Source organism: Mobula birostris, chromosome 18, assembly GCF_030028105.1.
Source record: "Mobula birostris isolate sMobBir1 chromosome 18, sMobBir1.hap1, whole genome shotgun sequence".
NCBI lineage: Eukaryota > Metazoa > Chordata > Chondrichthyes > Myliobatiformes > Myliobatidae > Mobula > Mobula birostris.
The window spans coordinates 71056568-71084162 of NC_092387.1; the positions used below are offsets into that span (position 1 = coordinate 71056568).

At 40.7% G+C, this 27595-nt stretch overlaps 1 protein-coding gene across 6 annotated transcripts in view; it reads right to left on the reverse strand.

The window, feature by feature from the left end:
• The window catches only part of LOC140212226 (adenosine kinase-like), a 297931-nt gene that overhangs the window by 33333 nt on the left and 237003 nt on the right, over positions 1–27595 (reverse strand). For 4 of the 6 annotated variants that reach the window (XM_072282952.1, XM_072282950.1, XM_072282949.1 and 1 more), the window contains exons 7-9: positions 24325–24495; positions 4260–4295; positions 2154–2268 (exon numbers count right to left, since the gene is read on the reverse strand). In XM_072282952.1, coding sequence (XP_072139053.1) covers positions 2154–2268; positions 4260–4295; positions 24325–24495 — 322 coding nt within the window. The remainder of the gene's footprint in view (positions 1–2153; positions 2269–4259; positions 4296–24324; positions 24496–27595) is intronic. The other 2 variants (XM_072282954.1, XM_072282953.1) reach the window with 1 other exon arrangement.

Consider the following 27595-nt stretch of genomic DNA (forward strand, 5'->3'; position numbering starts at 1 on the left):
AGTCAGAGGATATTGTTTACTTGGATTTTCAAAAGGCCTTTGATAGGTGCTACACATGAAGTTGCTTAACAAGATAAGAGCCCGTGTTATTATAGCATGGATATAAGATTGGCTGACTGGCAGGAGGTAAAGTGTGACAATAAAGAGGGCCTTTTCTAGTTAGTTGCCAGTGACTAGTTAGTGGTGTTCTGCAGGGTTTGATGTTGGGACAGCTTCACATCATATTTCAATGATTTGGATTACAGAATCGATGGCTTTGTAGCCAAGTTTTGGGATGATACAAAGATCGGTGGAGGGGTAGGTTGCATTGAGGAAGCAGGGAGTCTGCAGAAATTCTCAAGGCAGATTAGTAGCCAGATAATAAATCAGCCATGATTGAATGGTGCAGCAGACTCATTAGACTGCATGGCCTAATTCTGCTCCCATGTTTTATTTTAAACCAAGGTTGTTAGTTGGAAGTAACATAGAGCAGGTACACTGCACATTTTACTGTTGTGATTTCAGTGCTCGCTCTACTGCACCAGCACAAATAGTTAATTCAACACATCCTGCAGCATACACTTTTTAGTTTATAAAAAAGTATGTTCATCTATATGTGTCATAATCAATTCATAGGTCATGACACACGAAGAACACATTTTTTTATAAAATAAGGCAATTAATGTAATGCGGAAAGAATAATGGTTTGCATGTTCTTATGCATAGGTCCACAGAATCACTCTATCTTTTGGAAGTAACAACTGACCTGACTTCCATCAAATATACAATATCTGTGCTCTTCATGGATGAAGCTTTATTTCTTAACACATCACACACCAATAATTTCAGAATTAGGTTTGCACAATTCACCAAAAAAATTCAAGTACTCTTATCTAGGTAATAGCCTTGAATTGTTAAACTGCACAACGAATTGAGGTAATTTTTGTAGCTTTGTGCTCATGGCTACAAAAATCTTACAGTATGAATGGCTGAAAAATCCTCTGATCATTCATACTCTGAGGTTCAGAGCACAATGAGCCTAATTACTACTTTAATAAGAGTGCTAGCTATGCCCTGTGTGGTTCTGTGGTGTCAATGGACGCTAAATTAAAGACAACTCTCTTCTTGACATGTTCATTAAATGGTTTGATGCCAGCAGGCAAGGAAATCCAAGCTGAAATGTAAAAAAAACTCAATAAATTGGCCTCTCTTTTGAGATTTGCCCAATGGGCTGAGCATTTGTATGTCCTTAATCATTATTAAATGACTTAACATGACACTCTGAGCCAAGAGAATGATTGTACCAATGCATATATGAATTACCTATAAAATGAAGGATCATGAGGATTTAAAAGGGTGCCTTTGGGAAATGAAAACCTCTAATTCTATTTTATTATGGACATCCATTTTGCTGTTGTGAATTAAAACAAACTGAAGCAAGAGAATTCCAATTCTATTCACAATAAATGCTTTTCCTGAGGCATTACTGTTCTTTAAACGTTAATCACTTGCGGTTACTCTTTTGTGTTTGATACTTTCTTTTTCCAATCTCATATTCAGTATTATTCTAGCTCAAAATATAACAGATTGCTCTACAACTGTACAAGTAGATGCAAAATCGGGATCAGAATTGGGTTTATTATCATCAGCATGTTTCATGACGTTTGTTAACTTAACAGCAGCAGTTCAATGCAATACATAATATAGAAGAAAAATAATAATAAATAAATTAGTAAATCAATTACAATATATGTATATTGAATAGATTAAAAATAGAGCAAAAACGGAAATAATATACGTTAAAAAAGTGAGGTATTGTTCACTGGTTCAATGTCCATTCAGGAATCGGATGGCAGAGGGGAAGAAGCTGTTCCTGAATCGCTGAGTGTGTGCCTTCAGGCTTTTGTACCTCTTATCTGATGGTAACAGTGAGAAAAGGGCATGCCCTGGGTACTGGGGGTCCTTAATAATGGACACTGCCTTTCTGAGACACCGCTGCTCGAAGATGTCCTGGGTACTTTGTAGGCTAGTACCCAAGATGGAGCTGACTAAATTTACGACCCTCTGCAGCTTCTTTCGGTCCTGTGCAGTAGCCCCCCCCCCCTCCCAACCCCATACAAGACTGTGTATGCTCTCCACCGTACTAATGATCAACTTCTTATGATCAAGCTTACCTGTGGCCACGATAGTATCATCTTTTCCTTGTGTGAAAACTATGATACGTTGTCGCTTTTTGTTCACCTTTGGCAAACGCTGTGCTTTCTTGGCAATTTCTTTAATATCTTCGGTCTGTTGGCAAAATACAAGCTGAGTCATGTAATCATCTTATTTGAGCACCTTTGCACTCAATTAGAATCACAGACAGCGTACTGTACATTATAGTTGTTCGTAATGTATATACTACATAGTGTAACTTGGTTGATACAGATAATGTTTTTTAATGTGGTAACAGTTCATTAAATTCAAGAGAGTATTTTTTGTCTTCTGTTTTCTTCAGAAATGTGGCTGTACCTGTTTCAATCAACACACACAAAATGCGTAAGGAATTCAGCAGGCCAGGCAACATCTATGGAAAAGAGCACAGTTGATGTTTTGGGCCAAGACCCCTGTTTCAATCATTTTTTCTTTTTCTTATGTTTCTTACTTCCAATTTTAAAGTAATTATGACTATAACAACGTTATCACAGCCACTTGCTCTACCCTCTCCACGCCGACTGCTCTACTTTTCTTAGCACCAAGGTTTTGCTTTTGCAGAGTTCTTTAATACTGTACAGTATAGTTTATATTGTGTGTTGTCTGTACGTATGTGACTGTAACGATGGCTACTGCAAGTTTTACATTGCCTGTACCTCACCATGCATGTGTACATGATAGTAAGCTTAATTTAATAGCAGAACTTCTAACACCAGATGCCACAGGTTACTTAATTATTAAGATGCCATAGATTAACTGATAAATATGTGATTTGTCTTACTTGCCTCTTCCACCTTCAAGGCCTTAACAGACAATGCAGGTTAAAATAAGAACAAGTTCCTAAATTGCTAATCTCACCAAACCCATACCATTATCTTTGAGGTGAGGTGGCACTTTCCCCTATCAACAGGAAGAACCTTTCTAATCCTCATTCTCAATCTCTAACTCAAACTAAACTGAAACAGAAGTCCTAGTGACTGAGATGCAGACAAAACTTTAGATTTTTATCAATGAAAGAGCAAAAGTGAAGTAATAAAATGTTGCAATTAAGGAATACAACTTCTTACTTAATAATAAAACAAATTTTACATTACTTTGAATATTACTCAGCACACTTTATGTACTCCCAAAGGGAGTAGTACAGAAAGGGACCAATGCATAATAAATTTATACAAATTTCCCAGATACATATGTTCATAATTAAGCTCAAATTTAGGGCAATGAAGTGGCATTTTATTAAATATAACCTAGTATGTAGACTGTAAGACTTAGATTTTATAAAAATGTGAAAAAAGTGATATATTTAGTCATGATTTGATACTACAAATAAAATCAATGCCCTCTTGCAGTTCAGGTTTGTCAATGGCAAATTTCTAGTTATTCTCTACTCTTGCCTGGGTCTTCTCAATCAGTGGCAAAAAGCAATTTATCATGGAGTTGCTGATACTTTTATTGTTATCTTGTATTCTTATCCAATGTATTGCTTCATGTGTTGAGCTGTCTGGCTGAATCAGTTGTACAGACTAATATGCAAAATAAGATCAGTCCTAATTCTTTCCCTTGAATGACTTTGTACTAAAATCAAAAATAAACCAGTTTCACCTTAAGCCAGTGAGTCTTTAATGTTCTTTTATGTTTGCCATCACAAACTACTCCAAGCCATTCAGGTTTCCATTAAATAGCAAGTGAGTCATTAGTGTTAAATTCCTTCCACTAGAGTGCAAATTGCTCTCAGCAAAAGAACATTCACACAATAAAATAAAGCGGAAGATGTTGCTATTTAGTAGTTGAAATGACAGACACCTTATCTGCACAGGAAGCCTTAACCAGTATCCAACCTCTTAACTTCCCAGGAGCCTTTTCAAAAGCCAATGAATAACATGTGTAGGAGATGCTGGATGCAGGCCCAAGCACAGTGTGTCATACATCATCCTGGCAGAACAAAGAAGTAGAATGTCTGCCAGGTAACCATAGTAACAACGGCAAGGACTGGAGAGTATAATAGTGCATCAATCACTGTCCAGAGAACTTCATTATCAGCAAAATCCTTTAGGATCTGTTTAATGTGCAATTGAGGGTCAACTCACCTCAAAGCCTTGCTCTCTAGCAAAAGTGGCAGCCTCCTGCAAAAGGAATGAGCAGTTAATTATACAGTGCTGTTGAATTTGGTGAAAACAACACACAATTTAGGTGCACAAAGGTACTATTTAATGAAGCTAATTAATTTAACAAGGGTTCCACTGCAGATACAGCAAAGGCTTGTTTCTCTTGCTTTAAATATACAATTTCTGCACAAAATCTGTTTCAAATGTAGTCATGTCCATCACATTAAGAAAGGACATGATCCACTTGCATCTTATTTTTTCCCCTCCCTCATTAGCAGATCATCTAAAATAGCAATTCCCATAGGCCAAAATGACTGGTATACAAGTTTGACCAGGTTAACACATGTCAATGTATACACCAAGAGTGGGTTTTGCTATTCCAGTAACTTCAGCACAGCCCTTACAGAAGTTCCATGTTGTGGTACCCATGGAATACTATGAAACAAAGATCACAGCTTTTATTCTTGAGATGTTTGAAATTGAAAACTCAGATTAAAATAGCTTTAAGTCCTGTTCAAAATATTTAGAAGATTTAAAAGATGTTACAGACAATGTGAACTCCAGGTAGGAAGAAAATACAATGACCAGTGTGGCTTGTGAACATGACCATAAATGAGAGTGTACAATAACAGAATGCAGGAACAGTTATGTATACACCGAATCAGTTCATCAATAAACAAACAAAAGCTGGGTCAAACATGCAGAAGGATTTACTTTCAGTAACTGGGAAAATGATTAAACAATATGGGGATAAATCTGTCCTCTGGGAAGTAAAGGCACATTCTTCACACTGACTCAATGACATGAAGTTCAGAAGCATTGTACAATGCATAACCATTGCAAAATTTTATTGCACATTTCCAGTATTTACATTTTCCCTGCAATATTATTTGCTTGGTGGTATTGACAGTGAATAAATGAAGAAACAGCAATGGCTAGAGTTCTTAGCAATTTGGAAAGCACAGGATAGATACATCCCAAAGACTAAAGGGAGGATGAGGCAACCGTGGCTGACAAGAGAAATGAAAGACAGCATAAAAGCAAAAGAAGGGGTGAATAATATGGCAAAGATTAGTGGGAAGCTTTTAAAAATCAAAAGAAAGCAACTGAAAATACCATAAGGAGAGAAAAGATGAAATATGAAGGTAAGCCAGTCAATAATATCAAAGGGGATACCAAAGGTATTTTTCAAATATATAGAGTAAAAGAGTGGATACTGGACCTGCTAGAAAATGACGCAGGAGAGGTAGCAATAAGGAACAAAGAAATGGCAGGTGAACTTACTAAGTATTTGCATCAGTCTTCACTGTGGAAGACACTAGCAGAATGCTACAAATTTGAGGTGGTCAGGGGACAGAAGTGAATATAGTTGCTATTACGAAAGAGAAGGTGCTTGAGAAGCTGAAAGGTCTGAATGTAGATGCGTTAACTGGACTAGATAGACTATACCCCATGATTCTGAAATAGGTAGCTGACGAGATTATAGAGGTATTAGTAATCATCTTTTGAGAATCACTAGATTCTGGAATGGTTTTGGAGGACTGGAAAATTGCAAATGTCGTTCCTCTCTGCAAAAAAAAGGAGGGAGGCAGAAGAAAAGAAATTATAGGCCAGTTAGCCTGACCTCAGTAGTTAGGAAGAAGTTGGAGTCCTTTATTAAGGACAAGGTATTGGGATACTTGGAGGCACATGATAAAGTAGACAACAATCAGCACAATGTCTTTAAGGGGAAATCTTGCCTGACAAAACTATTGGAATTCTTTCAAGAAATAACAGGCAGGGTAGGAAAAGGAGAGTCAGTGGATGCTATTTATTTGGATTTTCATTAGACCTTTGACAATGTGCCGCATAGAAGGCTGCTTAACAAGAGCCTATGGCATTACAGGAAAGATATTAGCATGGATATAAGATAGGAAGCAAAGTGTCAGAATAAAAGGGGTCAATTCTTGTTGGCTGGTGGTGATTAGTGGTGTTCCGCAGGGGTTGGAACTGGGGCTGTTTATTTTCATGTTGTATGTCAATGATTTGAATGACACCACTGACAGCTTTGTGACCAAAATTGCAGACAATACAAAGATAATTGGAGGGACAGGTAATGTTGAGAAAGCAGGGATCGGTTCCGGTGACGTCATCGTCCAGAATGGAAACTTAAATCAATAGCTCCTCCGGAAAAACGCATATTTTAACCCATCAAATATAAGATCTTTCAAAAATATCTGAATTGATAAGGGGGGCAAGAATGGGGAAAAAGAATGGAGATAAAAAAAAGCATCACTGCGGAGCCTATGAAGAGAGAGGTACAACGAGCGGCTCTCCTACATGTGAGCATGGTGACAAAGCTGACGCTGGGCCTTGTTCAGGCGAAGCGGCAAATATGATAAGGATTTTGGAAGCGATAAGGGAAGTCCAAAAAGATATAAAACAGCAACTAAATGATATAAAGTCAGAGCTCACCAACGTCAATCAGAAAATAGCGATGGCAGAGACACAAATTGAGAAGGTGGAAGATCGCGTGCAAAACGTGGAACAGATACTAAGTAAGACGATAAAAATATTAAATCAACAGGAAAGTAAATTGCTTGACCAGGAGGGAAGATCGCAACGGAAAAATATCAGGATTTATAATGTTCCCGAAGGAGCGGAGGGGTTGTCGATGATGAAGTTTGTAGAAAAGTTGCTGTGGGACGCGCTGGAGATTCCCCCGACTGTGGAGATTGAAGACTGTGGAGGGCGTAACGTGCGCTCGTCCCGAGGCCTTCCGAAAACAGAGAAAGTAAGCTGCGCTCAATAGTACTTAGATTCCTTCGATTTAAGAGCAAGGCAGAGATTCTACAAAGGGCCTGGGTGTTTTGGAACGGGAAGTTAATATACTTCGATCAAGATTACACCCCCCCCAGTGGTTCTAGAGAAACGGAAGGAATATTCCGAAGTGAAACGAATATTAAAGCAAGAAAGGATTAAATTCCAAACCCCATACCCTGCTAAATTGAGGGTGTTTTACGAAGGAGGGATACAGCTATATCAGACGGTGGAAGAGGCAACAACAGACATGAAGAAGAGGGCTGCCCATTAGCGTGGTCAGACCGAGGGAAAGCCTAGCTGAGCAGTTATCCCAATCTGCTTGGGAAATAGTAAGAGAACTGAGAAAGCAGGGGACGGGAGGAGGACGAGAGAAGGATATTAGGAAGAGACTGTGAGTTCTCCGAAGACAGTCCTCACCTCCTCCAGAAGAGCCATAAGGTTTGGCTTTAAAAGTGCTGATAAACTAAATGGAAGCAAAAATAGACAGTGATATACCTATCTCGAGAAATACGTATTATAATGCGGATTTTATATTACTCAATTTTTAAAAATTCATTCATTCACTCCTTTTTTCCCACCTAAATGAGTATACATGGGAGGAATCCACAGGGAAATTATGTGTAATGGACATAGATTTTTTTACTTACTTTTAAAGGTACTGCAGCAGGTGCCCTCAACTCACAGGTAGGAGGGACTATCCCCCACAGCTAGACGTTTCTTCTAGCTCAACCCAGGGTCATCTAGAGACCCCAGCCTTGGAATCACACCTTTGTTACCTTTTTTTAAATTATTTGTGTTTCTTGGCTCTTATTTGTTCAGGGAGTAGATCGATTAAGTTATATTCTGCAAATTTCAATGATATACTAACAGATAAATACACATGGCTAAGGACAAAGTAAAATTCATTTCTTGTAATGTCAATGGGCTGTTAAATCCAATCAAACATAGTAAAATTCTATCAAAAATGAAAAAAGAACAAGCCCATGTAGTATATTTACAGGAAACTCACTTAAGTGATAGTGAGCATGGAAAATTAAAGAGAACGGGCTTCACTAATTTGTTTTTCTCTTCATATAAATCAGGACATAGAAGAGGAGTTGCTATTCTCATCTCAAGCAAGCTAAATTTTGAAAAAGTATTCTAAATGGAAGATAAGGAAGGAAGATATATTCTGGTAAGGGGGAATATAGACGGAAATCCAGTTACTCTATTAAATATATATGCACCCCCAGGAAGTGATATTAGTTTCTTCCAGAAAATTACTATGGGGGAGACTTAAATTTACAATTACAACCAAAGTTAGACTCTTCCAATAGAAAAACGTATGAAACAAAGTCCTTACATAAGAAAGTTAACACTCTTTTTGAGGATGTTGGTCTAATTGATATATGGAGAGACCTCTTCCCCAACAGAAGGGATTACACTCATTATTCTACCCCTCCATTCCATATATACAAGAATAGACTATTTCATAACATTTGGAAAAGATAAAGATAAAATAATCACCTGTGGAATTGGGACAATAGATGTAAGTGACCATGCACCTATATATTTATCTGTTGATTTTGACTTGCAACCAAAGAATACTATTTGGAAACTAAATTCAAGTCTACTCAACGATCCCTATTTTAAGGAACAAATTAAAAAAGAAATTGGTCTTTACTTAGAATTCAATGATAACGGAGAGGTTTCACCTCCCATTCTATGGGATACTCTGAAGGCTGTCTTAAAAGGGAAAATTATAGCGGTATCTTCATACAAGAAAAAAAACATAAATTGAGTTTAGCACAGGATACACTAGAAGAAATTTTAAAAATTAGGAATGAAATTAATAGTTTGGCTACACAAGAAATTAGAAAAAAAATTAATGTTTCTGAAACAGAGACACGATGAAAGTGGATCTAAATCAATGAAAATCCTGGCGTGGAAACTGAAAAACAAAAGATAGCAGAAAATACAATTCATAGAATTAGGGATCCAAGAACAAAGGTGATAAAAAATAAACTAAGTGAAATTCAAGAAGCTTTTGAAATGTTTCACAAAACTCTATATTCTAAAGTTCCGGGGGAAGCATAACCTAAATTGACACCTTCCTGAATTCTTTAGAGTTACCCACTTTAAGCAAAGAACAAAATAGAATGATGACTGCTGACATGACTGAAGCTGAACTAAAAACTGCAATTAGTAGGCTTAAATTAAGCAAGTCACCAGGATCACATGGATATATGGCAGAGTGGTATAAAGAATTTGGAAGTGAGTTAATTCTTGTTTTATTCCTCACACTGAACTGGGCTCTAAGAAAGGCGCAAATGCCACCCAGCTGGAAGGAGGTGATAATCTCAGCTATACCAAAAGAAGGCGATAAAATGGAATGTGGGTCATTTAGACCAATATCTGTTCTTAATGTGGATTACAGAATATTTACCTCCATCATGGCCAAACGATTAGAAGAATTTCTACCCACACTGATACATAATGATCAGACAGGTTTTATACAACAATGCCAAACACAAGACAATATATGAAGGACACTTTACATTATGGATCATATAAAAAAAATGAAATTGAAGCAATAGTGATAAACGTGGACGCTGAAAGGCATTTGATTCGGTTAATTGGAATTTTCTTTACAGAGTTTTACACAGATTTGGTCTACATGACACAATTATTAAAACTATACAGGTGCTATACGACAATCCTACTGCTAGGATTAAAATCAATGGATATTTATTTAATAGTTTTACTCTAGAAAGGGGCATGAGACACGGTGTTGTTGTTGCCTGCTTTTGCCTTTGTTGGTTGTAGAGGATTGGTGAGCTGCTGTTGGAGTAGTATAGGCTAAAAATTGTCACACAGTTTGTATGGAGTAAACATGTAGCCACAGTACAGGAGTGGAAGCAATGGACATTTAGGGTGGTGGATGGGATTAAACAGGGTACTTTGCTTCTGAAATATTGCTGGAAGTTCCCTCATCCAGGTAAATATTCCATCACTTCAGAGTTGTGCCTTGTAAATGCAGCATTGGGCTATTAACCAGTTGCTGAGGAATACACAGTCTTCATTCAATGGTGAGCTCTTGAATATTGAAGATGAGGCAATGACATTAAATCTCAAGCGAACCAATGTCTTGCTGAGTTTACCTGTGAACAATGGCTGTTTGGGTCACTGCACCTCATCGTGCAAATCAAAACACGACAATCATTATCAAATGGAACTAAAGCTTCACCATCTCTGCATGAATCATTTTAAAAGGGACATTAAGGTAACTAAATTATTCAACCATGCAAAAATAGAACCAAGAAGTATCGATTTCTAACAACGTAACTGAAAGAAACAGACCCTTTGATATGTCCAACACATTAAAATTGCAGACAGATAGTGAAGATAATCTGCTATTAGCATGCAAATTCATTTCTTGTCCTGAGCTTAGTCTCTGCAATTATCAATGATATGATAGGATCTTATGAAAAAGGATTAAGTGCAGAGCTAGCATGTTCCTTTTTTGAATAGTTCAATTTTATGTCAACATGAAATCTGAATTGATTCACACACTTTGTTGTATATGGATACACCAGGCATTTGTTTCTTCTGTCAAATTTAAAGTTTTTAACTGCAGATGCGATGAATAGACTCTTCTTGGGTTTCCAGTTGGGTTCAGGTATCAATTATAATCAACACACACAAAAAAATGCTGGTGAACGCAGCAGGCCAGGCAGCATCTGACTTCTTTCAGTTAGTCCTGACGAAGGGTCTCAGCCCGAAACGTTGACTGTACCTCTTCCTATAGATGCTGCCTGGCCTGCTGCGTTCACCAGCATTTTTTGTGTGTGTTGCTTGAATTTCCAGCATCTGCAGATTTCCTCGTGTTATCGATTATAATCAACATTTTAATGACAAACTCTGCTATCTTCTTCAAGGATGATGCCTGGGCATGTCTAGTCTGGTGATATTTATAACCCCATGATTGGTTAGTCCTCATCCAGTCAGGTTTCCGCTCTCCCACCTTGTTTACAATCGAATTCCAGTTCTTACTTAGAATGTCTTTGTCAGAATTCTTTTCCCCTAGTTTCCTTTCAGTGTTTCCTTCGGCAGGCAGTCCCAAAAGCCATTGGTACACCATAGTAATTTTGTGTCATCAATTTTATGGCCATTCCAAATGCAGTGTTTTGCTACCACCGACTTCTCTAGGCATCTCCTATGCCCCTTAATACAGGTTTCCACCGTACGTCCGGTCTGGCCAATATAAGCTGTTCTACATTCACAGGGTGTGGCGCGTGGTCAAGTGGTTAGGGCGTTGGACTAGCAATCTGAAGGTCGTGGGTTTGAGCCTTGGCCAAGGCAGCGTGTGTCCTTGAGCAAAACACTTAACCACACAATGCCCCAGTCTACCCAGCTGCGAATGGGTACCAGCAAAAATGCTGGGAGTTAACCTCGCGATAGACTGGCGTCCTATCCGGGGGGGGGGGCAGGGGAGTCTCATACTCTCAGTTGCTTCAAGCCACAGAAACTGGGATAAGCACCGGCCTGATGAGCCACAAGGCTTGTGACAGACTTCAATAATTAAAACATCCACAGGGAATCCTGTAAACGCCAGCCAACCCGAGTCCCAGTTGCCTTTGACCTGTATAAGCTGTGATTTCAGCTTGCTTACGGGTTTGTGGATGGTACGCATCTGGTATTTCGACAGGATTCTGACGATCCTTCCAGAAACCATGGAAATATAAGGAAAACAGTTGGTGGCGACGGCCCAATTGATTTCCTTCACCTTGTAGCCATTCTGTAGAAATGTCATACGTAATCATCTTATTCCCTCAGGGAGACTCTCTGGGTCCAAAAAAGTCTTCGCATGATTAATCAAAGTAGAGAAGAGTTTATTCGTCCAGGAAAGCACTAGATCCTTTCTTATACAGATGTGATTTCAATATCATCTTTAAAGACCACCTTTTATTTCACATAGTAACCACTGATCCCTCACCCTATTTTCCCTCAATGCAGCATGCTATTATTTACGAACGTAAATGTGCATGAATCACAAAAGATTGCTTTGCAGGTGCAGCAGGCTATCAAGAAGGCAAATGGAATGTTGGCCTTCATTGTTAGTGGGATTGAAATTAAGAGCAGGGAGGTTATGCTGCAACTGTACAGGGTACTGGTGATGCTGCACCAGGAGTACTGTGTGCAGTTCTGGTCTCCTTACTTGAGGAAGTATATATTGACTTTGAAGGCGGTGCAGAGGAGGTTCACCAGGTTGATTCCAGAGATGAGTGGGTTAGACTATGAGGAGAGATTGAATCGCCTGGGACTGTACTCGCTTGAATTCATTAGAATGAGAGGAGATCTTAAAGAAATATATAAAATTATGAAAGGGATAGATAAAATAGAGGCAGAAAAGTTGTTTCCACTGATAGGTGAGACTAGAACTAGGGCACATAGCCTCGAGATTCGGGGGAATAGATTAAGGATGGTAATGAGGGCGAATTGCTTTTCCCAGAGGATAGTGAATCTGTGAAATTCTCTGCCCAATGAAGCAGTGGAGGCTACCTCAGTAAATATATTTAAGACAAGGTTGGACAGATTCTTGCATAGTAGGGGAATTAAGGGTTATGGAGAAAAGGCAAGTAGGTCAGCCATGACATTATTGAATGGTGGAGCAGGCTTGACGGGCCAGATGGCCTACTCCTGCTCCTATTTCTTACGTTCTTATGTAAATACTAATAAGGCAATTTAATGCAGACTAAAATATAGCTCCAACCACTGTCTGATTGAAGACTGATATAATTAAATTTACTGAATAAGTTATGTGCATGAGGGCTTGAACAGTGAACTAGCACACTGGCAACCTGACTCAAGAAATGGGGACAACAGATGAGAAATGCAAATAAGACAACATTGTAAGAGTGGCTGCTCTGAGATGGGGGTTCAAGCACACTTTGTGAAAAGTTTAAAGTAAGATTTAGTTTGCATCTGGCAATTATACAAAAAGTATACACTTGCAATGTCATTGTCAGAAGTATAAACAGGAATCAAGGCAAAAGCTCACTTCTAGCACTGACCTTTGCTCATGAGTTTGGGTGCTATTTTCATGAAACTAGACAAAAACTAAATGGAAAAGGTAAGTAATGAGAATAAGTATTCAATAAAAAGTAACATGCATCATTCATTTTGGTAGCAAAACTAGCATTGTTTTAAAACTGTTCAAAGATTTCTGGCTCAGTTCATGGAATTTGAAAATCAAAAGCAAATTTCTGTGGAAAGCCAATTGCATATCTTCACAACCCTGATGATATTATAACCATCAACTCAATTCTAAAACACAATGTACCAAGGAAAACACTGCTATATAAAATCTGCTTATTGCTGTTGAAGATGATGGTTCTAGTGCTATCAGTGACTGAAAGCTTTATTAACCCTTAACCAAGGAAATTTTCTGGGGATATAATATTGACACAAAAATTTGTTTCAATTCCATGTGTAAAAGGGCTTCCAAGGTCTTCAAACAATCAAAAACTTGGTAAACAAATACTTCATTAAGTCTTCAGATGAAGGGGTCATCATCTCAGGGGCAGCAATACTGAATCAAGGATATACAATTACTAAAATTAATGCAAGCAAGAAAAATACAGCACTAACCACTGACTAATCTCTTAGGTCTGATGGTTTCACTACAGGAATTTAATGAAAGTGAATGGGGAAGTTGCGGATGTGCTGCCATTATGTTCTAATGCACTTTACAATTCAGGAGCTGTTCCTTTTCATTTGTAAAACTGAAAACATATCACCATTATTTAGGAAATGTGTGAGAGGGAAACCTGCTGACCTGACACCTGTTGTGCACAATGGAGTCTATAATTATGGAAAGGCTGAGTGAGCTCGAGTTAATTTATATCGTTAGAGATCGCCATGCATTGGCGACAGAAAATGAAGCAGCTGTTAGAAAATGGTGGAAAATAAACATTTGTGGAAAGAGGGAAAAAAGAAATCAACGTTCCTGTTGAAGAGTCTTCAGTTTCTCCTTCTGCAGCTGCTGCCTACATTGCTGAGTGTTTCCAGCATTTGGACATACAAGACAATGCATAGTCAGGAATCTAGAGCAACACACAATCAGCTGGAGGAACTCAGCTGGTCAAGCAGCATATGTGTGGGGTAAGAATTTGTTGACATTTTCTGTGGAAATCAGGAAGACTCCAGGCACCTAGGGACAAGGCAGACCACGGGCAGCTCCCATCACAAGGATGGGGATTTGCTGTAATATTGTGAACCTCTTTGCCAGGGACTCTAGTTAAAAAGCATGGCAGTGGTGAGCTTGTCCAGTCCTGTTGAGTGGCAGAGACTGTGCCTAGATGAGATATCACTGCGATGATGAACTATTGAGATCCTCAACATTTCTTCTCCTGAATGGTGAACAGTACGCTTGATCTGAGAATTATGATTATTGGCAAATCTGTGCCTCCACCACTCAAATCCAGCTCACTTTCCCGTTCAGGCCTACACTGTCTGACTTAGAATTTGAATTTGAATTTATTTAATCTTATATCCATCCCACAACGTGAGGGACTAAGAATCTTTGCGTTATGACTCTGTCACAATGTACAGACATTTGAATTTAAAAGTTTAATGACTTGTAGAAAGAAACTGTCCCATAACCTGTTGGTCCTGGCTTTTATGCTGTGGTACTGTTGCCACAAGGAAGAAGCTGAAACAGTTTGTGGTTGTGGTGACAGATGTCCCCGATGATCTTCCAGACCTTCTCTATACACCTGCTGCTCAGTGGAGGGAAGTTCATGTTCACAGATGCACTGGAGCATCCGTACAACTCTCTGCAGTGCCCAGCGATCAAGGTTGGTGCAATTCCCGTACCAGGCGGTGATACAGCCAGTCAGTATGCTCTCAATGGTACTCCTGTAGAAGGTCTCGAGGGTTTGGAGGCTCATGCTGAACTTTTTCAGTCGTCTGAGGTGGAAGAGACGCTGTTTTGCTTTTTTTGCCACACAGCTGGTGTGTACAGTCCAGGCGAGATCATCAGTGATGTGTATACCGAGGAGCTTGAAACTACTCACCCTCTCAAGTGCAGACCCATTGATGTTGATCAGGGCGAACCCGTCTCTGTTCCTTCTGTAATCCACAATCGGGTCTTTTGTTTTTTGGACATTGAGGGAGAGGTTGTTATCTTGGCACCGCTGTGTCAGAAGTAATGGTAAACAAACATTATCACAACTGATGACACAGCAGATATCCCTGTGAAGATGAAGTCTGCAGCAGATCATCAGAATTCAGAAGATTTCCAAATAGAGCAGCAAGTGCCGAGACCCCATTAGATCTGGTACAGACACTTCCCCACAGCAGGTGCAAAGACCCTGTCAGATCTGGTACAGAGACATCTCTGCAGCAGGAGCAGAGATTCCACCAGATCTGGTATAGAGATGTCTCTGCAACAGGGGCAGAGACCCCACGAGATCTCTAGAGCAGGTGCAGAGGTGCAGCAACAACACGAGATCATCAGTGTTCAGAAGATTATCAAATGATGCTGCAGAAGGAGCAGGATTGGTGGGATGTCAGTGTTATTTTTGCCCTGAAGTAAAGAGAAAAGAATTGAACTGAGTAACTGAACTTAGGATACAGATTGACCACTGATCAAGATCAAGGCATGAACAAACTTTTCCTCCACTGATTTTCTGTAAGTCTCTAATATTTCAAGAATTATATATCTACAGCACTTAAGATTTGTACAATTATATGGTGTAGTGATGATGTGAAATCTAAGGCAACATTATACCTGTAGTGGTACTGAATTTCAAAATGGCCTGCTCCTGTCCCTATAAATCTGAGAGCAGACTGCCTTTGGCTGGTAAGCTCTGCCAATGGTAAAACTAAATAAACCGCATGTTTTGAAAATTATTTATTCCAAATCTTTTATCTTTCTATCATAACCTCCTATTCAATATTCAGAAGTACTTAGTTTATCAATTGCTTGATCAGTCCATGATGGGAAGTACAGGTTAATGTGATATTTGAACAACAAGCATCATTATGTAAGGGGTTTCTTCTTTTATATTACTGCATAGGCTAATCAAAATGGCTTCTTTGTTATGTTATAATTAAAATGGATTTTCTGAAATAACTGCGATGTAAGGAGTTCTCTCTCTCTCTGCTTGTTTGGGTTATATTATTGATAAGGGAAAGAACGAACCAATTGGGATAGATGTTATTCTTGTTTGTGTAAGCTATTGTGTTGCGTGGGTTTTGGCGCAGAAGGCGCGATGGGGACAGAGAGAGTGGGCGCAATGCTGTAAGCTGGCAGACAGGATGGACCCCGAGCAGGAGTCTGAGGCCCAGGGTCTTCGGTGAGGAGAGGAGACGAAAACAGACTCCTGTGGAGCGTCTGGTCGACCACCGTGGTTGGTCCCAGGCGGCAGGTTGAAGAGGTTGGAGGGGATTGAATGGTGGAAAGAGGAACCCGTTACTTGAGCTCCAACTGTTGTGCACAAAGAGGTCAAACTTTGATAAGTTTAGTGCCTTTTACTTTCCTTTTATATTTTATCTCTATTAATTACATAGTTCCAGTAATATCTATAAATTGTAATCACTTAATCGCATATGGTGTATTGTCTGTTATTTGGTGGGGTGGGGTACATCACACAGCATCCACACAAACTTGATTACCTAGTTTGGCGGGGCCGAGGGCTGCTTTCCCTAGACGAAAGCGAGTTGAGCGAGCCTGAGGCTTACCAGGGGGCTACAATTATAATACCCGTTTCTCAAAACTGCTATCTTGATAAATGCCTTTCAAAATGCAGACTTAGACTAGAGAAAACTCTATTTACTAATTAGGATTTCAATAAATGCTGAATGTGCTATTTTGTTTAGGAATTTTTGTCCATTTATTTTTTCCGGAAGAAGATGGCATCAGCGAACAACGCGACCAAGGGCAACATCCTCCAGATGGTTCACAAAACTACTTCTTTCACATCTTCTTTCGCTTTCAAATGGGGTTCAGCTACTGTTGGAGCCTGTGATCTGCACTTTAGTGATGTGTTTTCAGGTTGATTGAACGATCTGGCTCTTTGCTGTCACTGAGGGTGTTCTGTGAGGTTTCAGGCGAAGCGTGCGGCCTTGAGGTCAAGAAGCCTGGAGATGGGGTGCGAGGCCACGATCGACTCTATTTCTTGCTGGTCTCACCAATTAAAGCATCAAAGAAGATTGAAATTAACAAGGAATGAGTGGAAGGTAAGCGTGTCTTCAGAGTTGTCTACCAGCCTCTTACTTGTTGCTACCAGAGGAAGGTATCTGCATTCGAATGGTCTCTCTTGCTGCTTTGGATGTTGGTGCCTGAGATCTGGGTCTTGGGCAAGGATTATTTGACATCATTTGTGAATTGGACTCTGTAGTTCATGTTATGATGTGTTTCTTGTTTTTTTGGTTGTTATTTTGGGAGATTTTAAATTTGGGTGGCCTGCAGATAATGAACATTGAGCTGAATTGAACATGCCTGGACTCTTTCGATTTTGTGTTCTATATTCTGTGTTTCTCGCTCATTTTTTGTTCATATTTGCGCATTTTGTTTTTATTTTGCACCGGGGGTGGGGAGGGTTTGATATTTTCCTTTGAACAGGTTCCATGGTTTTCTTTGTTTTGTGGCTGTCTGTCGGAAGACGAATCTCAAGGTTGTATGTTGCACATATACTTCGATAATAAATGCACTTTGAATCTTTTTTCAATGTATAGATTTATTTGTATCATTATTTGCTTTTTAAGGATAGAACAAATACAGTGCTCCAACCATGGATTACATGAAAAAAGGCCCTGAGAAATCCAAGGAAAGTGCTTATAAAGTTGCCAAAAAAAGCAGTAAAAGTTGGGAATACTCTAAAATTCAAAGGGTGATTAAAAAGGAAAAATATGATGAGAATAAACCAGCAAGACTGACTGCATGAAGTTTTGCTCATACAGAAAAAGACTGTGGGTCCACAGGGAGGATAACAGGATCTATAATAGGGAATAAGATAATGGCAGGGGAATTAAACAAAAAATATCTTCCAGAAAAACTGCAGAACAAAGAATCCAGTACAAACGAGGAAGTAAAAAAGTAGTTTCAGATAAAAGATTGAAATTAATGGGTTTGAAGATTTATCAGGTATCAGGGAGCTGAGAATGTCCATCACAGGGATGGATTCTGAGAGAGTAGACCATCATCTTCCAAAATCCCAAGTTCTGGAAAGGCTTCTGTAGTTGCAGGGAAGCAAATGTAACACTGCAATTTATGAAAGGGTGGGGGGGGGGGAGGAGGGAGAGAGAATACAGGGATTACCAACATGTTTTCTCTTTCCATTTTTGAGACCAAGCCTACTCAGCATGCCCCACGGTCCTGCTATTAGCAAAAATGTCACAGATAAAGAAGCAGAATTTGCTTCTGCCATGTTAACCCACCTGATCAGCAATATTCACTTTCCAGCATCTGCAGAATTCCTGTTGTTTTCACTTTGTTCTACCTATGTTTCCTAGATCTGAAGAATGGTCTTGGAGCAGAAATATTATCTGTGTTCCTCTTTACAGAGACGTTGCCTGATCTGCAGAATGTGTCTAGCAATTTTTATTTTATACAATTTATTGGCCTGATATTGGTAGCTGGAAAAGGAAATTGTGTTTGACTCATCTACTGGCACTCTGTAAGGCTGTATCCAATATAGATGGAGGAACCCACTGGTTGGGATGTATTTGTATGTTTTTAATAAAGGTGCTCAAACATGCTGGGACAGTCAGCGTAGAATCGCTCATTACAGCTTCTCAGCTGCGTTGGACTGGTCATGTCACAAGAATGAGCGATGACCGTTTACCCAAAGCTGTTTTCTACGGTGAGCTACATGAAGGAAAGAGGAAGCATCATGGTTAGAAGCTGCCCTACAAAGATGTGCTCAAGCTCCACATGAAGAACACTGACATGAATGCCAACACCTGGGAGAAAGATGCTCTGGACAGAAGAAGTTGGCACCGCATTGTCAAGAAGCCAATCCCAACTATCGAGGAGAAAAGGCAGAAGAAATATGAAGCAGGTCATGAACGCAGACGTTCGGTGCTAGACCAGTCAAATCACAAATGCAACTGATGTGGGAGACAGTGCCGATCCAGTGCTGGTCTTGTGGCCCATAAACGTGCCTGCAGACACTAAACCCACAGCACAGTCAACATCGAAATCGGTGGACAGCCGAACAAGAAGAATAAAGTCACACACAGGAGGTTGGTAGAAAAGGAATGGGATTAAGGATAATATACTTCAGTACAGCACTTGAAAAGGCCATCTGACTCATGATGTCTGCTGATCTTCTAACAGAATGAAGCATGATTAACAGATAGAAAATAAAGTGTAGGAATACCAATGTCTTTCTTAGTTTGGCAGTCTGTACTAATATAGTACTGTAAAATCATTTCTGGGCCCATGGTTATCCAGAACCTACATTTTAACAATTTGGCAAAGAATAACCTTTCCAGTCTGTTCATAATGCTTAATAAATATAAATTTTATCCACTGGCTAATAAAAATAAATACTGTTTTTTTAAAAGTGCTATTGATTAGGAAATGGTGATGCCAAAGGAACAAAGGTATCCTTATGCATGAGTTATTAAAGATGAACAAATAACCAGCTTCACACTTGGAAGTTATTAGATTCCTGATTTGTAAGGGCATCAAAGTTTACAGGGAGAAAGCTAGAGAACACGGTTGAGAAGGAAAATAAATCAGCTATGACCATAAGACAAAGGAGCAGAAGTCGGCCATTCGGCCCATCGCGTCTGCTCCGCCATTTTATCGTGAGCTGATCCATTCTCCCATTTAGTTCCACTCCCCCGCCTTCTCACCATAACCTTTGATGCCCTGGCTACTCAAGATACCTATCAATCTCTGCCTGAAATATACCCAATGACTTGGCCTCCACTGCCGCCTGTGGCAACAAATTCCATAGATTCAAATGATTGAATAGTAGATCAGACTCAATGGGCAGAATGGCCTGACTGAGCTCCTATGTCTTATGGTCTAATCAGACCATCTACTTTCTCAGTCAAGTCATGCTCCACATCAACTTTCCACCTTTCACCCTTAACGGATGACCTCTGGTTGTAGTCCCACCCAACCTCAGTAAATAAAATCCCTGCTTGCATTAACCCAATCTACATAGAACATGGGAATCTACAGCACATTACAGGCCTTTCAGTTCACAATGTGGTGCCGACCACATTACCCACTCTAGAAACTGTCCAAAATTTCCCTAGTGCATAGGCCTCTATTTTTCTAAGCTCTATGTACCTATCTAAGAGGCTCTTAAAAGCACCCACCACCCTCGGTGTGAAAAACTTACCCCTGACATCCCCTCGATACCTATTTCCAAGCACCTTAAAACTATGCCCCCTCATGTTAGCCATTTCAGCCCTGGGAAAAAGTCTCTGGCTATCCACACGATCAATGCCTCTCATCATCTTATACACCTCTATCAGGTCACCTCTCATACTGAGTCATCCCAAGGAGAAAAGGCCAAGTTCACTCAACCTATTCTCATAAGGTACGCTCTCCAATCCAGGCAATCCTCGTAAATCTCCTCTGCACTCTCTGTATAGTATCCACATCCTACCTGCAGTGAGGTGACAGAACTGAACACAGTACTCCAAGTGGGGTCTGACCAAGTCCTTATATAGCTGTAACATTACCTCATAGCTGTTGAACTCAACCCCACGGTTGATGAATGCCAACACACCATACACCTTCTTAACAACACTGTCAACCTGTACAGCAGCTTTGAGTGTCAACATGGATCTCTCCCTCCCCCTCCCACTTTCAAATCTCTTACTACCTCTTCTTTCAGTTAGTCCTGATGAAGGGTCTCGGCCCGAAACGTCGACTGTACTTCTTCCTATAGATGCTGCCTGGTCTGCTGCGTCCCACCAGCATTTTGTGTGAATAACTCTTCTGGTTATTTTTTCTTACAAACCTCCCAACAGTAACAGGGATATTGAAGAGCAGATAGGGAGGCAGATTCTGGAACAGAGCAATAATAGAGTTGTTACGATAGGAGATTTTAACTTTCCTAATATTGACTTGCAACTCCTTAGCGTAAGGGGTTCAGATGGGATGGAGTTTGTTAGGTGTGTTCAGGAAGGTTTCTTGACACAATATGTGGATAAGCCAACTAGAGGAGAGGCTGTACTTAATCTGGTCTTGGGAAATGAACCTGGTCAGGTGTCAGATCTCTCGGTGGAAGAGCATTTTGGAGATAGTGACCACAACTCTATCTCCTTCAGGGAACATTTGCATAGAGTTCTACATAGGTATGTTCCATTGAGGCAGGGAAAGGATGGTAGGGTAAAAGAACCATGGTGTACAAAGGATGTAGAAAATCTAGTTAAGAAGAAAAGAAAAGCTTAAGAAAGGTTCAAGAAACTAGGTACTGCTAGAGCTCTAGAAAATTACAAGGTTGCTAGGAAGGAGCATAAGAGTGAAATTAGGAGAGCCAGAAGGGGCAATTAAAAGGCCTTGGTGTGCAGGATTAAGGAAAACTCCAAGGCATTCTACAAGTACCACACACAAAAAATGCTGGTGGAACGCAGCAGGCCAGGCAGCATCTATAGGAACAGGTACAGTTAATGTTTCGGGCCAGGACCCTTCGTCAGGACTTGAATCAGCCCATTTCCAGAGCCATAAAAATCTGGCACCCTGAAAGCGTGCTTGTCTTCAAAAAGCAGCCGGTCGTGAGGGCCTGAGAGCCAAAGTCAGAATGTTTAACTCCAGGTCAGGGTCTTCAAAAGAACCTTGAAAAGCTATCTAAGAGTCTCTTAAAAGACCCTATTGAATCTGCCTCTACCACTGTCGCTGGCAGTGCATTCCACGCACCCAGCACTCTGTGTAAAAAACTAACCTCTCACATCTGTGTACCTACCTCCAAGCACCTTAAAACTATGCCCCCTTGGGTCAGGCATTTCACCCTGGGAAAAAGCCTCCGTCTATCCATACGATCAATCCCTCTCATCATCTTATACACCTCTATCAGGTCACCTCTCATCCTCTATCCCATAGCCTTTGCAGCATGTTCCCTTACCACTGCAGAGAAAAATTAAGCACAGATTGACAGCGAGTCTGGTCTGGGGTGTAAAATATTTCAACCAGTACCTGTGTGGGAGAGAGTTTACCCTCATTACTGATCGTCAACCACTAGTGTCCATTTTCAATCCACAGAAGGGTGTTTCACTAACAGCAGCAGCATGAATACAAAGATGGCTCTGTTTCTTGGAGGACACAATTACAAGATTGTATTCCAGAGGATGACTATTCACGGACACGCAAATTGATTGTCCTGTTTACCTGTGGAAAAGGAAATACCTGAAAAATTTATAAAAGGAGGCATTCCTCATGACGTATTCTCCCTAATGCAAGTCAAAAGTTTCCCTATTATGGCACAGATGATCCAAAAGGAAATTAAAAAAAACCCTACACTGTCTCAGGTCTATATGACAACCCAAAATGGCTGGGACATGCAGCAGAAGCTGCTGTTCCCCCATTTTTTTTTACCAGTACTGGGATGAACTTGCCCTTGACGAAGGTTGCCTTATGTGGGATTGAGAGTTGCTGAGAGGCAGCTACATGTCAGTCATCTAAGCATGGTCAAAATGAAAGCATTTGCTCAAAGGTTTGTCAAAGATCAGCAGATCGAGAAGCTTGCTGTGCAATGTTGAGGATGCCAACACTTCCATGAGATGCCAAGAGCAGTGCTTCTCCACCCCTACAAATAGCACCCATTGCCCTGGTGGAGGATTCATGTGGAGTTTGCAGAGATTTCTTAGTAGTAGCGGATGCAGCTACAAAGTGGCCATAAGTGTTTCTAATAGCCCCCACTACAGCCTCGACACTGTTGATGTGTTGAGAAGCCTCTTCTCAAGGACTGTGACAATGGACCACAGTTTGTTGCTGAACAGTTTTAGTCATTCCCAATAATGAATGGAATAAGACATATTACCACTGCACCATACCACCCAGATACAAATGGCTTGACAGAAAGGTTTGTCTAGTCTAAAGAATGAAGTGCAAGCAATGTCAGGAGAACACACTACACTAACACTGAATCAGTAGCTTGCCAATTTCCTCTTTGCATATCGCAATGTAGTACACTCCACAACCAACAACTCATCAGCTATACTGTTCCTGCGACTTTCCTTGCGCTCATGCTTGGATCTCCTCAAACCCAATCTCAGAAGACAATTTGACAAATTGACAAAATGAGACAAATTGAGGTGCCTCAAACAAAGAGGTCTGATGTTTCATTCCTGGACAAGCAGTCATGGTGACGGACTACAGTGATGATCAAAAATGGGTACTTGGAAAGATGAAGGACGGAATTGGACCACTCTCCTACTCAGTGAAGTTTGCGTCTGATGTCATCTGGAGATGACACATTGATCAGTTGAGGAAAGCAGAGTCAATTGTTAGAGAAGAAAGTTGGCTACTGTTGTCAGAACACCACTCTCTACAGTCTCAGAGTCAACTTCTCCAACCACCAGAGGGGGACCCTGAACTTAAGATGTTTCACAGCCACAAGTCTCACCTGCCAAGTAGAGTGACACCCCTCTCCCAATCAGAAAAGAAGTTATTTTGTATTGGGTTAGAGTTTATAGATAAGCAGGGAGGAGTGTTATGAATTTAAAGTTTTCAGTAATATTGTAAATATATATATTGCTTGATTAAATATTCTTAGTTTACATAATTCATTACAGGTTATATGTAAGAAGTACATGAATTGCATACATCATTACGCCACCATGCCACTCGTGAGTGCCTTGCTAAAGTAAAATGAAGATGGTACACATTTATCCCCAGGCTCCCCGTGTTTTTTTTTTGATTAATTTTTGTAATTACAAAACATAACAACATAAACACCTCTAATTCTGGGGTTTTACACATTTTGAGTTTTAATTGTTCCACTATCAGCAGCTATATCTTCAGATGCCAAGATTTTAATCTCTGGAATTCCCTCCTTAAATGTCTCCCTTCCTTATTTTGGGCTTAAATCCATCACTGATATGCTCCAAACTCATTCGCCAGTTAGCTTTCAAAGTTTGTTTGTTATAATTCTAAAGTGGCTTGGGACAGCATAATAAATTTAAGATGCACCATGACTAGAAACTGTAAACCAATACCATGCACAGAGCGTGACCTTTTTATTTTGTCAACAACATTGCATGCAACATAGTACATTATGAAAAGGCAACAAACCGTCTCATTTCCAAACAGGATGTCAACATAGGGAATTATTTTCATCAGGTCCTCCTTAAAAAACTGTGAGATAAATGGAGCTGATAGATTTAGGCCCAAGGTCTTGTTGCTTTCACAAACATGTGCTGCCACTGTTAGAATGGATTCTGTTGAGACTGTAATAAAGAAGCCCTGAAGGAGAAGAAAAGATGCATGAAGTTACAGGGTGGAGTAGAACACATATCACAGAAACTCTACTTAATCCCTTGTGCTGCTGGATTTTCCTGCAAAAAGATTAATGCTCTTTGATATTAGTGGAATTGTTCAGAAACCACAATGGTCTGGCACCTGGCTCACTGGGTGCTCATCCCAGGCTCCCTCTCTCACTCTGAAACCCCATTTTCCACACTCTCTCTAAACTCACCAGATCCCATGCTTTTTCAAACTTCCCAGGGACCCGATTCACAAGCTCCCAATAAACTCACCTGACTCTGTTACCACACTGCCTTTCAAGTTGCTTGAAAAATAGAGTAAATTTTTGTATTGTATATCAGCGGTCCCCAACCACCGGGCCACAAAGCATGTGCTACCGGACCGTGAGGAAACGATATGAGTCAGCTGCACCTTTCCTCATTCCCCGTCACGCACTGTTGAACTTGAACATAGGGTTGCCAACTGTCCCGTATTTGCCGGGACATCCCGTATATTGGGCTAAATTGGTTTGTCCCATATTTCCCCTGCTAAGGAAGAGCGTTCCTATGAAATCTTTCGTGCCAAAATAGCGTAAAGCGGAGAAGCAATTACCATTAATTTATATGAGGAAAATTTTTGAGCGTTCCCAGGCCCAAAAAATAACCTAACACATCATACCAAATAACACATAAAACCAAAAATAAATAATACTAACATATAGTAAAAGCAGGAATGATATGATAAATACACAGCCTATATAAAGTAGAAATAAAAACCCGAGGAAATCTGCAGATGCTGGAATTTCAAGCAACACACTTAAAAGTTGCTGGTGAACGCAGCAGGCTAGGCAGCATCTATAGGAAGAGGTACAGTCAATGTTTCGGACCGAGACCCTTCATCAGGACTAACTGAAAGAAGAGCCAGTGAGAGATTTGAAAGTGGGAGGGGGAGGGGGAGACCCAAAATGACAGGAGAAGACAGGAGGGGGAGGGATGGAGCCAAGAGCTGAAAAGTTGATTGGGAAAAGGGATATGAAAGGATCATGGGACGGGAGGCCCAGGGAGAAAGAAAGGGGGAGGGGGGAATCCCAGAGGATGGGCAAGGAGTATAGTGAGAGGGACAGAGGGAGAAAAAAATATATAATAATAATAAATAAATAATGGATGGGGTACGAAGGGGAGGTGGGGCATTAACAAAAGTTAGAGAAGTCAATGTTCATGCCATCAGGTTGGAGGCTACCTAGACAGAATATAAGGTGTTGTTCCTCCAACCTGAGTGTGGCTTCATCTTGAAAGTAGAAATAATGTACGTACAGTGTAGTCGGGAAGATGAAGGCAAAACCAATTTGCGGGGGAAAAAAAATCGGCACGTACGTGCATGCACACATCACATGCACACACAGGTGCCCACGCAAGGCTTCACGGTCATGGTAGTCTTTCCTGGGGGGATTTGACTGCTACTCTTGTCTCTTATTTGGGAGTGAGAAAGTTGGCAACCCTAACTGTTTAAGACATGTTGAGGTGAGCTTAACCCTACTTGAAACCTCCCCCCACCCCCACCCGGTCGGCCGGTCCGCAAGAATATTGTCAATATTAAACCGGTCCGCGGTGCAAAAAAGGTTGGGGACCCCTGTTGTATACCATATAATGCAAAGGGAATTCTAAGTACGTTGGGAGTATTTATTGGAATAACATCCAATAAGCCTGGATCAATGGAGTTTAACTGTACATGGTAAATTTGACAGCACAATAACAGTTAAAATAAGGTAACAAGGCCACTATCATACCCGCCCTGCTCCTCCATAGATGAGTGGCACAGCTGTCTTCACTGACCTAACAATGCAGTGTAAACCCCGTGTTAATGGTACTAGACTGAAACTAGCAGGAGAGACAAACTTCATATCCAGGGGCATGAGAGTCATAATATTCTTTGGATGAAATGCTATAAAATACAAAACTTTTCTTTTTTTCCATTCATTTGATATGATTTAGACTCACAGAATCATACAGTACAGAAATGAACCCTACAGCCCAGATCTTCTATGCACAGAAATACCATCCAAATGAGTCCCATTTGCCTGTGTTTGGCCTATGTCCCTCTAAACCTTTCCTATCTATCTACCATGTTGTTAATGTACCTATCTTAACCATTTCTTCTGGCAGCTCCTTTTATTTTACAAAACTATACTAGTTTATTTACATCACAAATACACAAAGTACAGACATTCAGTATTTAGAAGATGGTGAGTACACCCAGATTAAAATGTAGTTACTCCTGTCTATTAAACAATCAATACCCCGGGGGACTAATCGCTCCCAGAAGTCCCTCAATGTGCCCATTGTGACTGCATACTCCAAGGACAGCTGGGCACAAAGTATCCCAGGAAAAGGGGCAGGCAGTCAGCCCAGGCAATGCCCTCCACTTTCAGCCCCTTAGACCTGTGAATAGCCTTCTTGGCCAGGCCCAGGAGTAAGCCCACCAGGAGATCCTCCTCACAACCTGCTCCCTTTCAAACTGGGTGCCCGTATATGAGAAGCGTGGGACCAAAATGCAGCCAGAACTTAAGCAGCAGCCCCTTTAGAAACTCAAACAGGCTGCAACCTCTCACATTCCATGTAAGCATGGTACACTAACTCCTCCTGCCCACAGAATGGACAAGGTAGATGGGATGTCAGTGAAACTGCTCAAAAACCTGTTGTATGGTACTGCCTGCGCAACACCTTCCACCCCAGGTTCCTAATGTACTGGAGAAGGACCCCTGCATTAGAAAAAAACTTCCATTGCGGACTCCACTACCACAGGTGAGTCCAGTCAGCAGAGGAAAGCAGGGAAGTGAAAGGGGTGCAGGAGCAGCCCATTCAAGAAACGTTTTGGAGCGTCACGGAATGGGATGGGGGGCACCCCGCGAGACGACTCACAGTATGTGGGACCCTCCTGCATAGTCTCCCGAGGTCTGGGTCCAACGAGCACATGGGGTGGTGGTGCAGCCGGAACCCCTCCATCTCCCTGCGCCACCTCGACACCCACTGTAATAGGATTGGAACCAGTGCCCCCAGCAGCCAGAGTACAGTCCAATGGCTCAGAAGCACCCTGCCTGGAT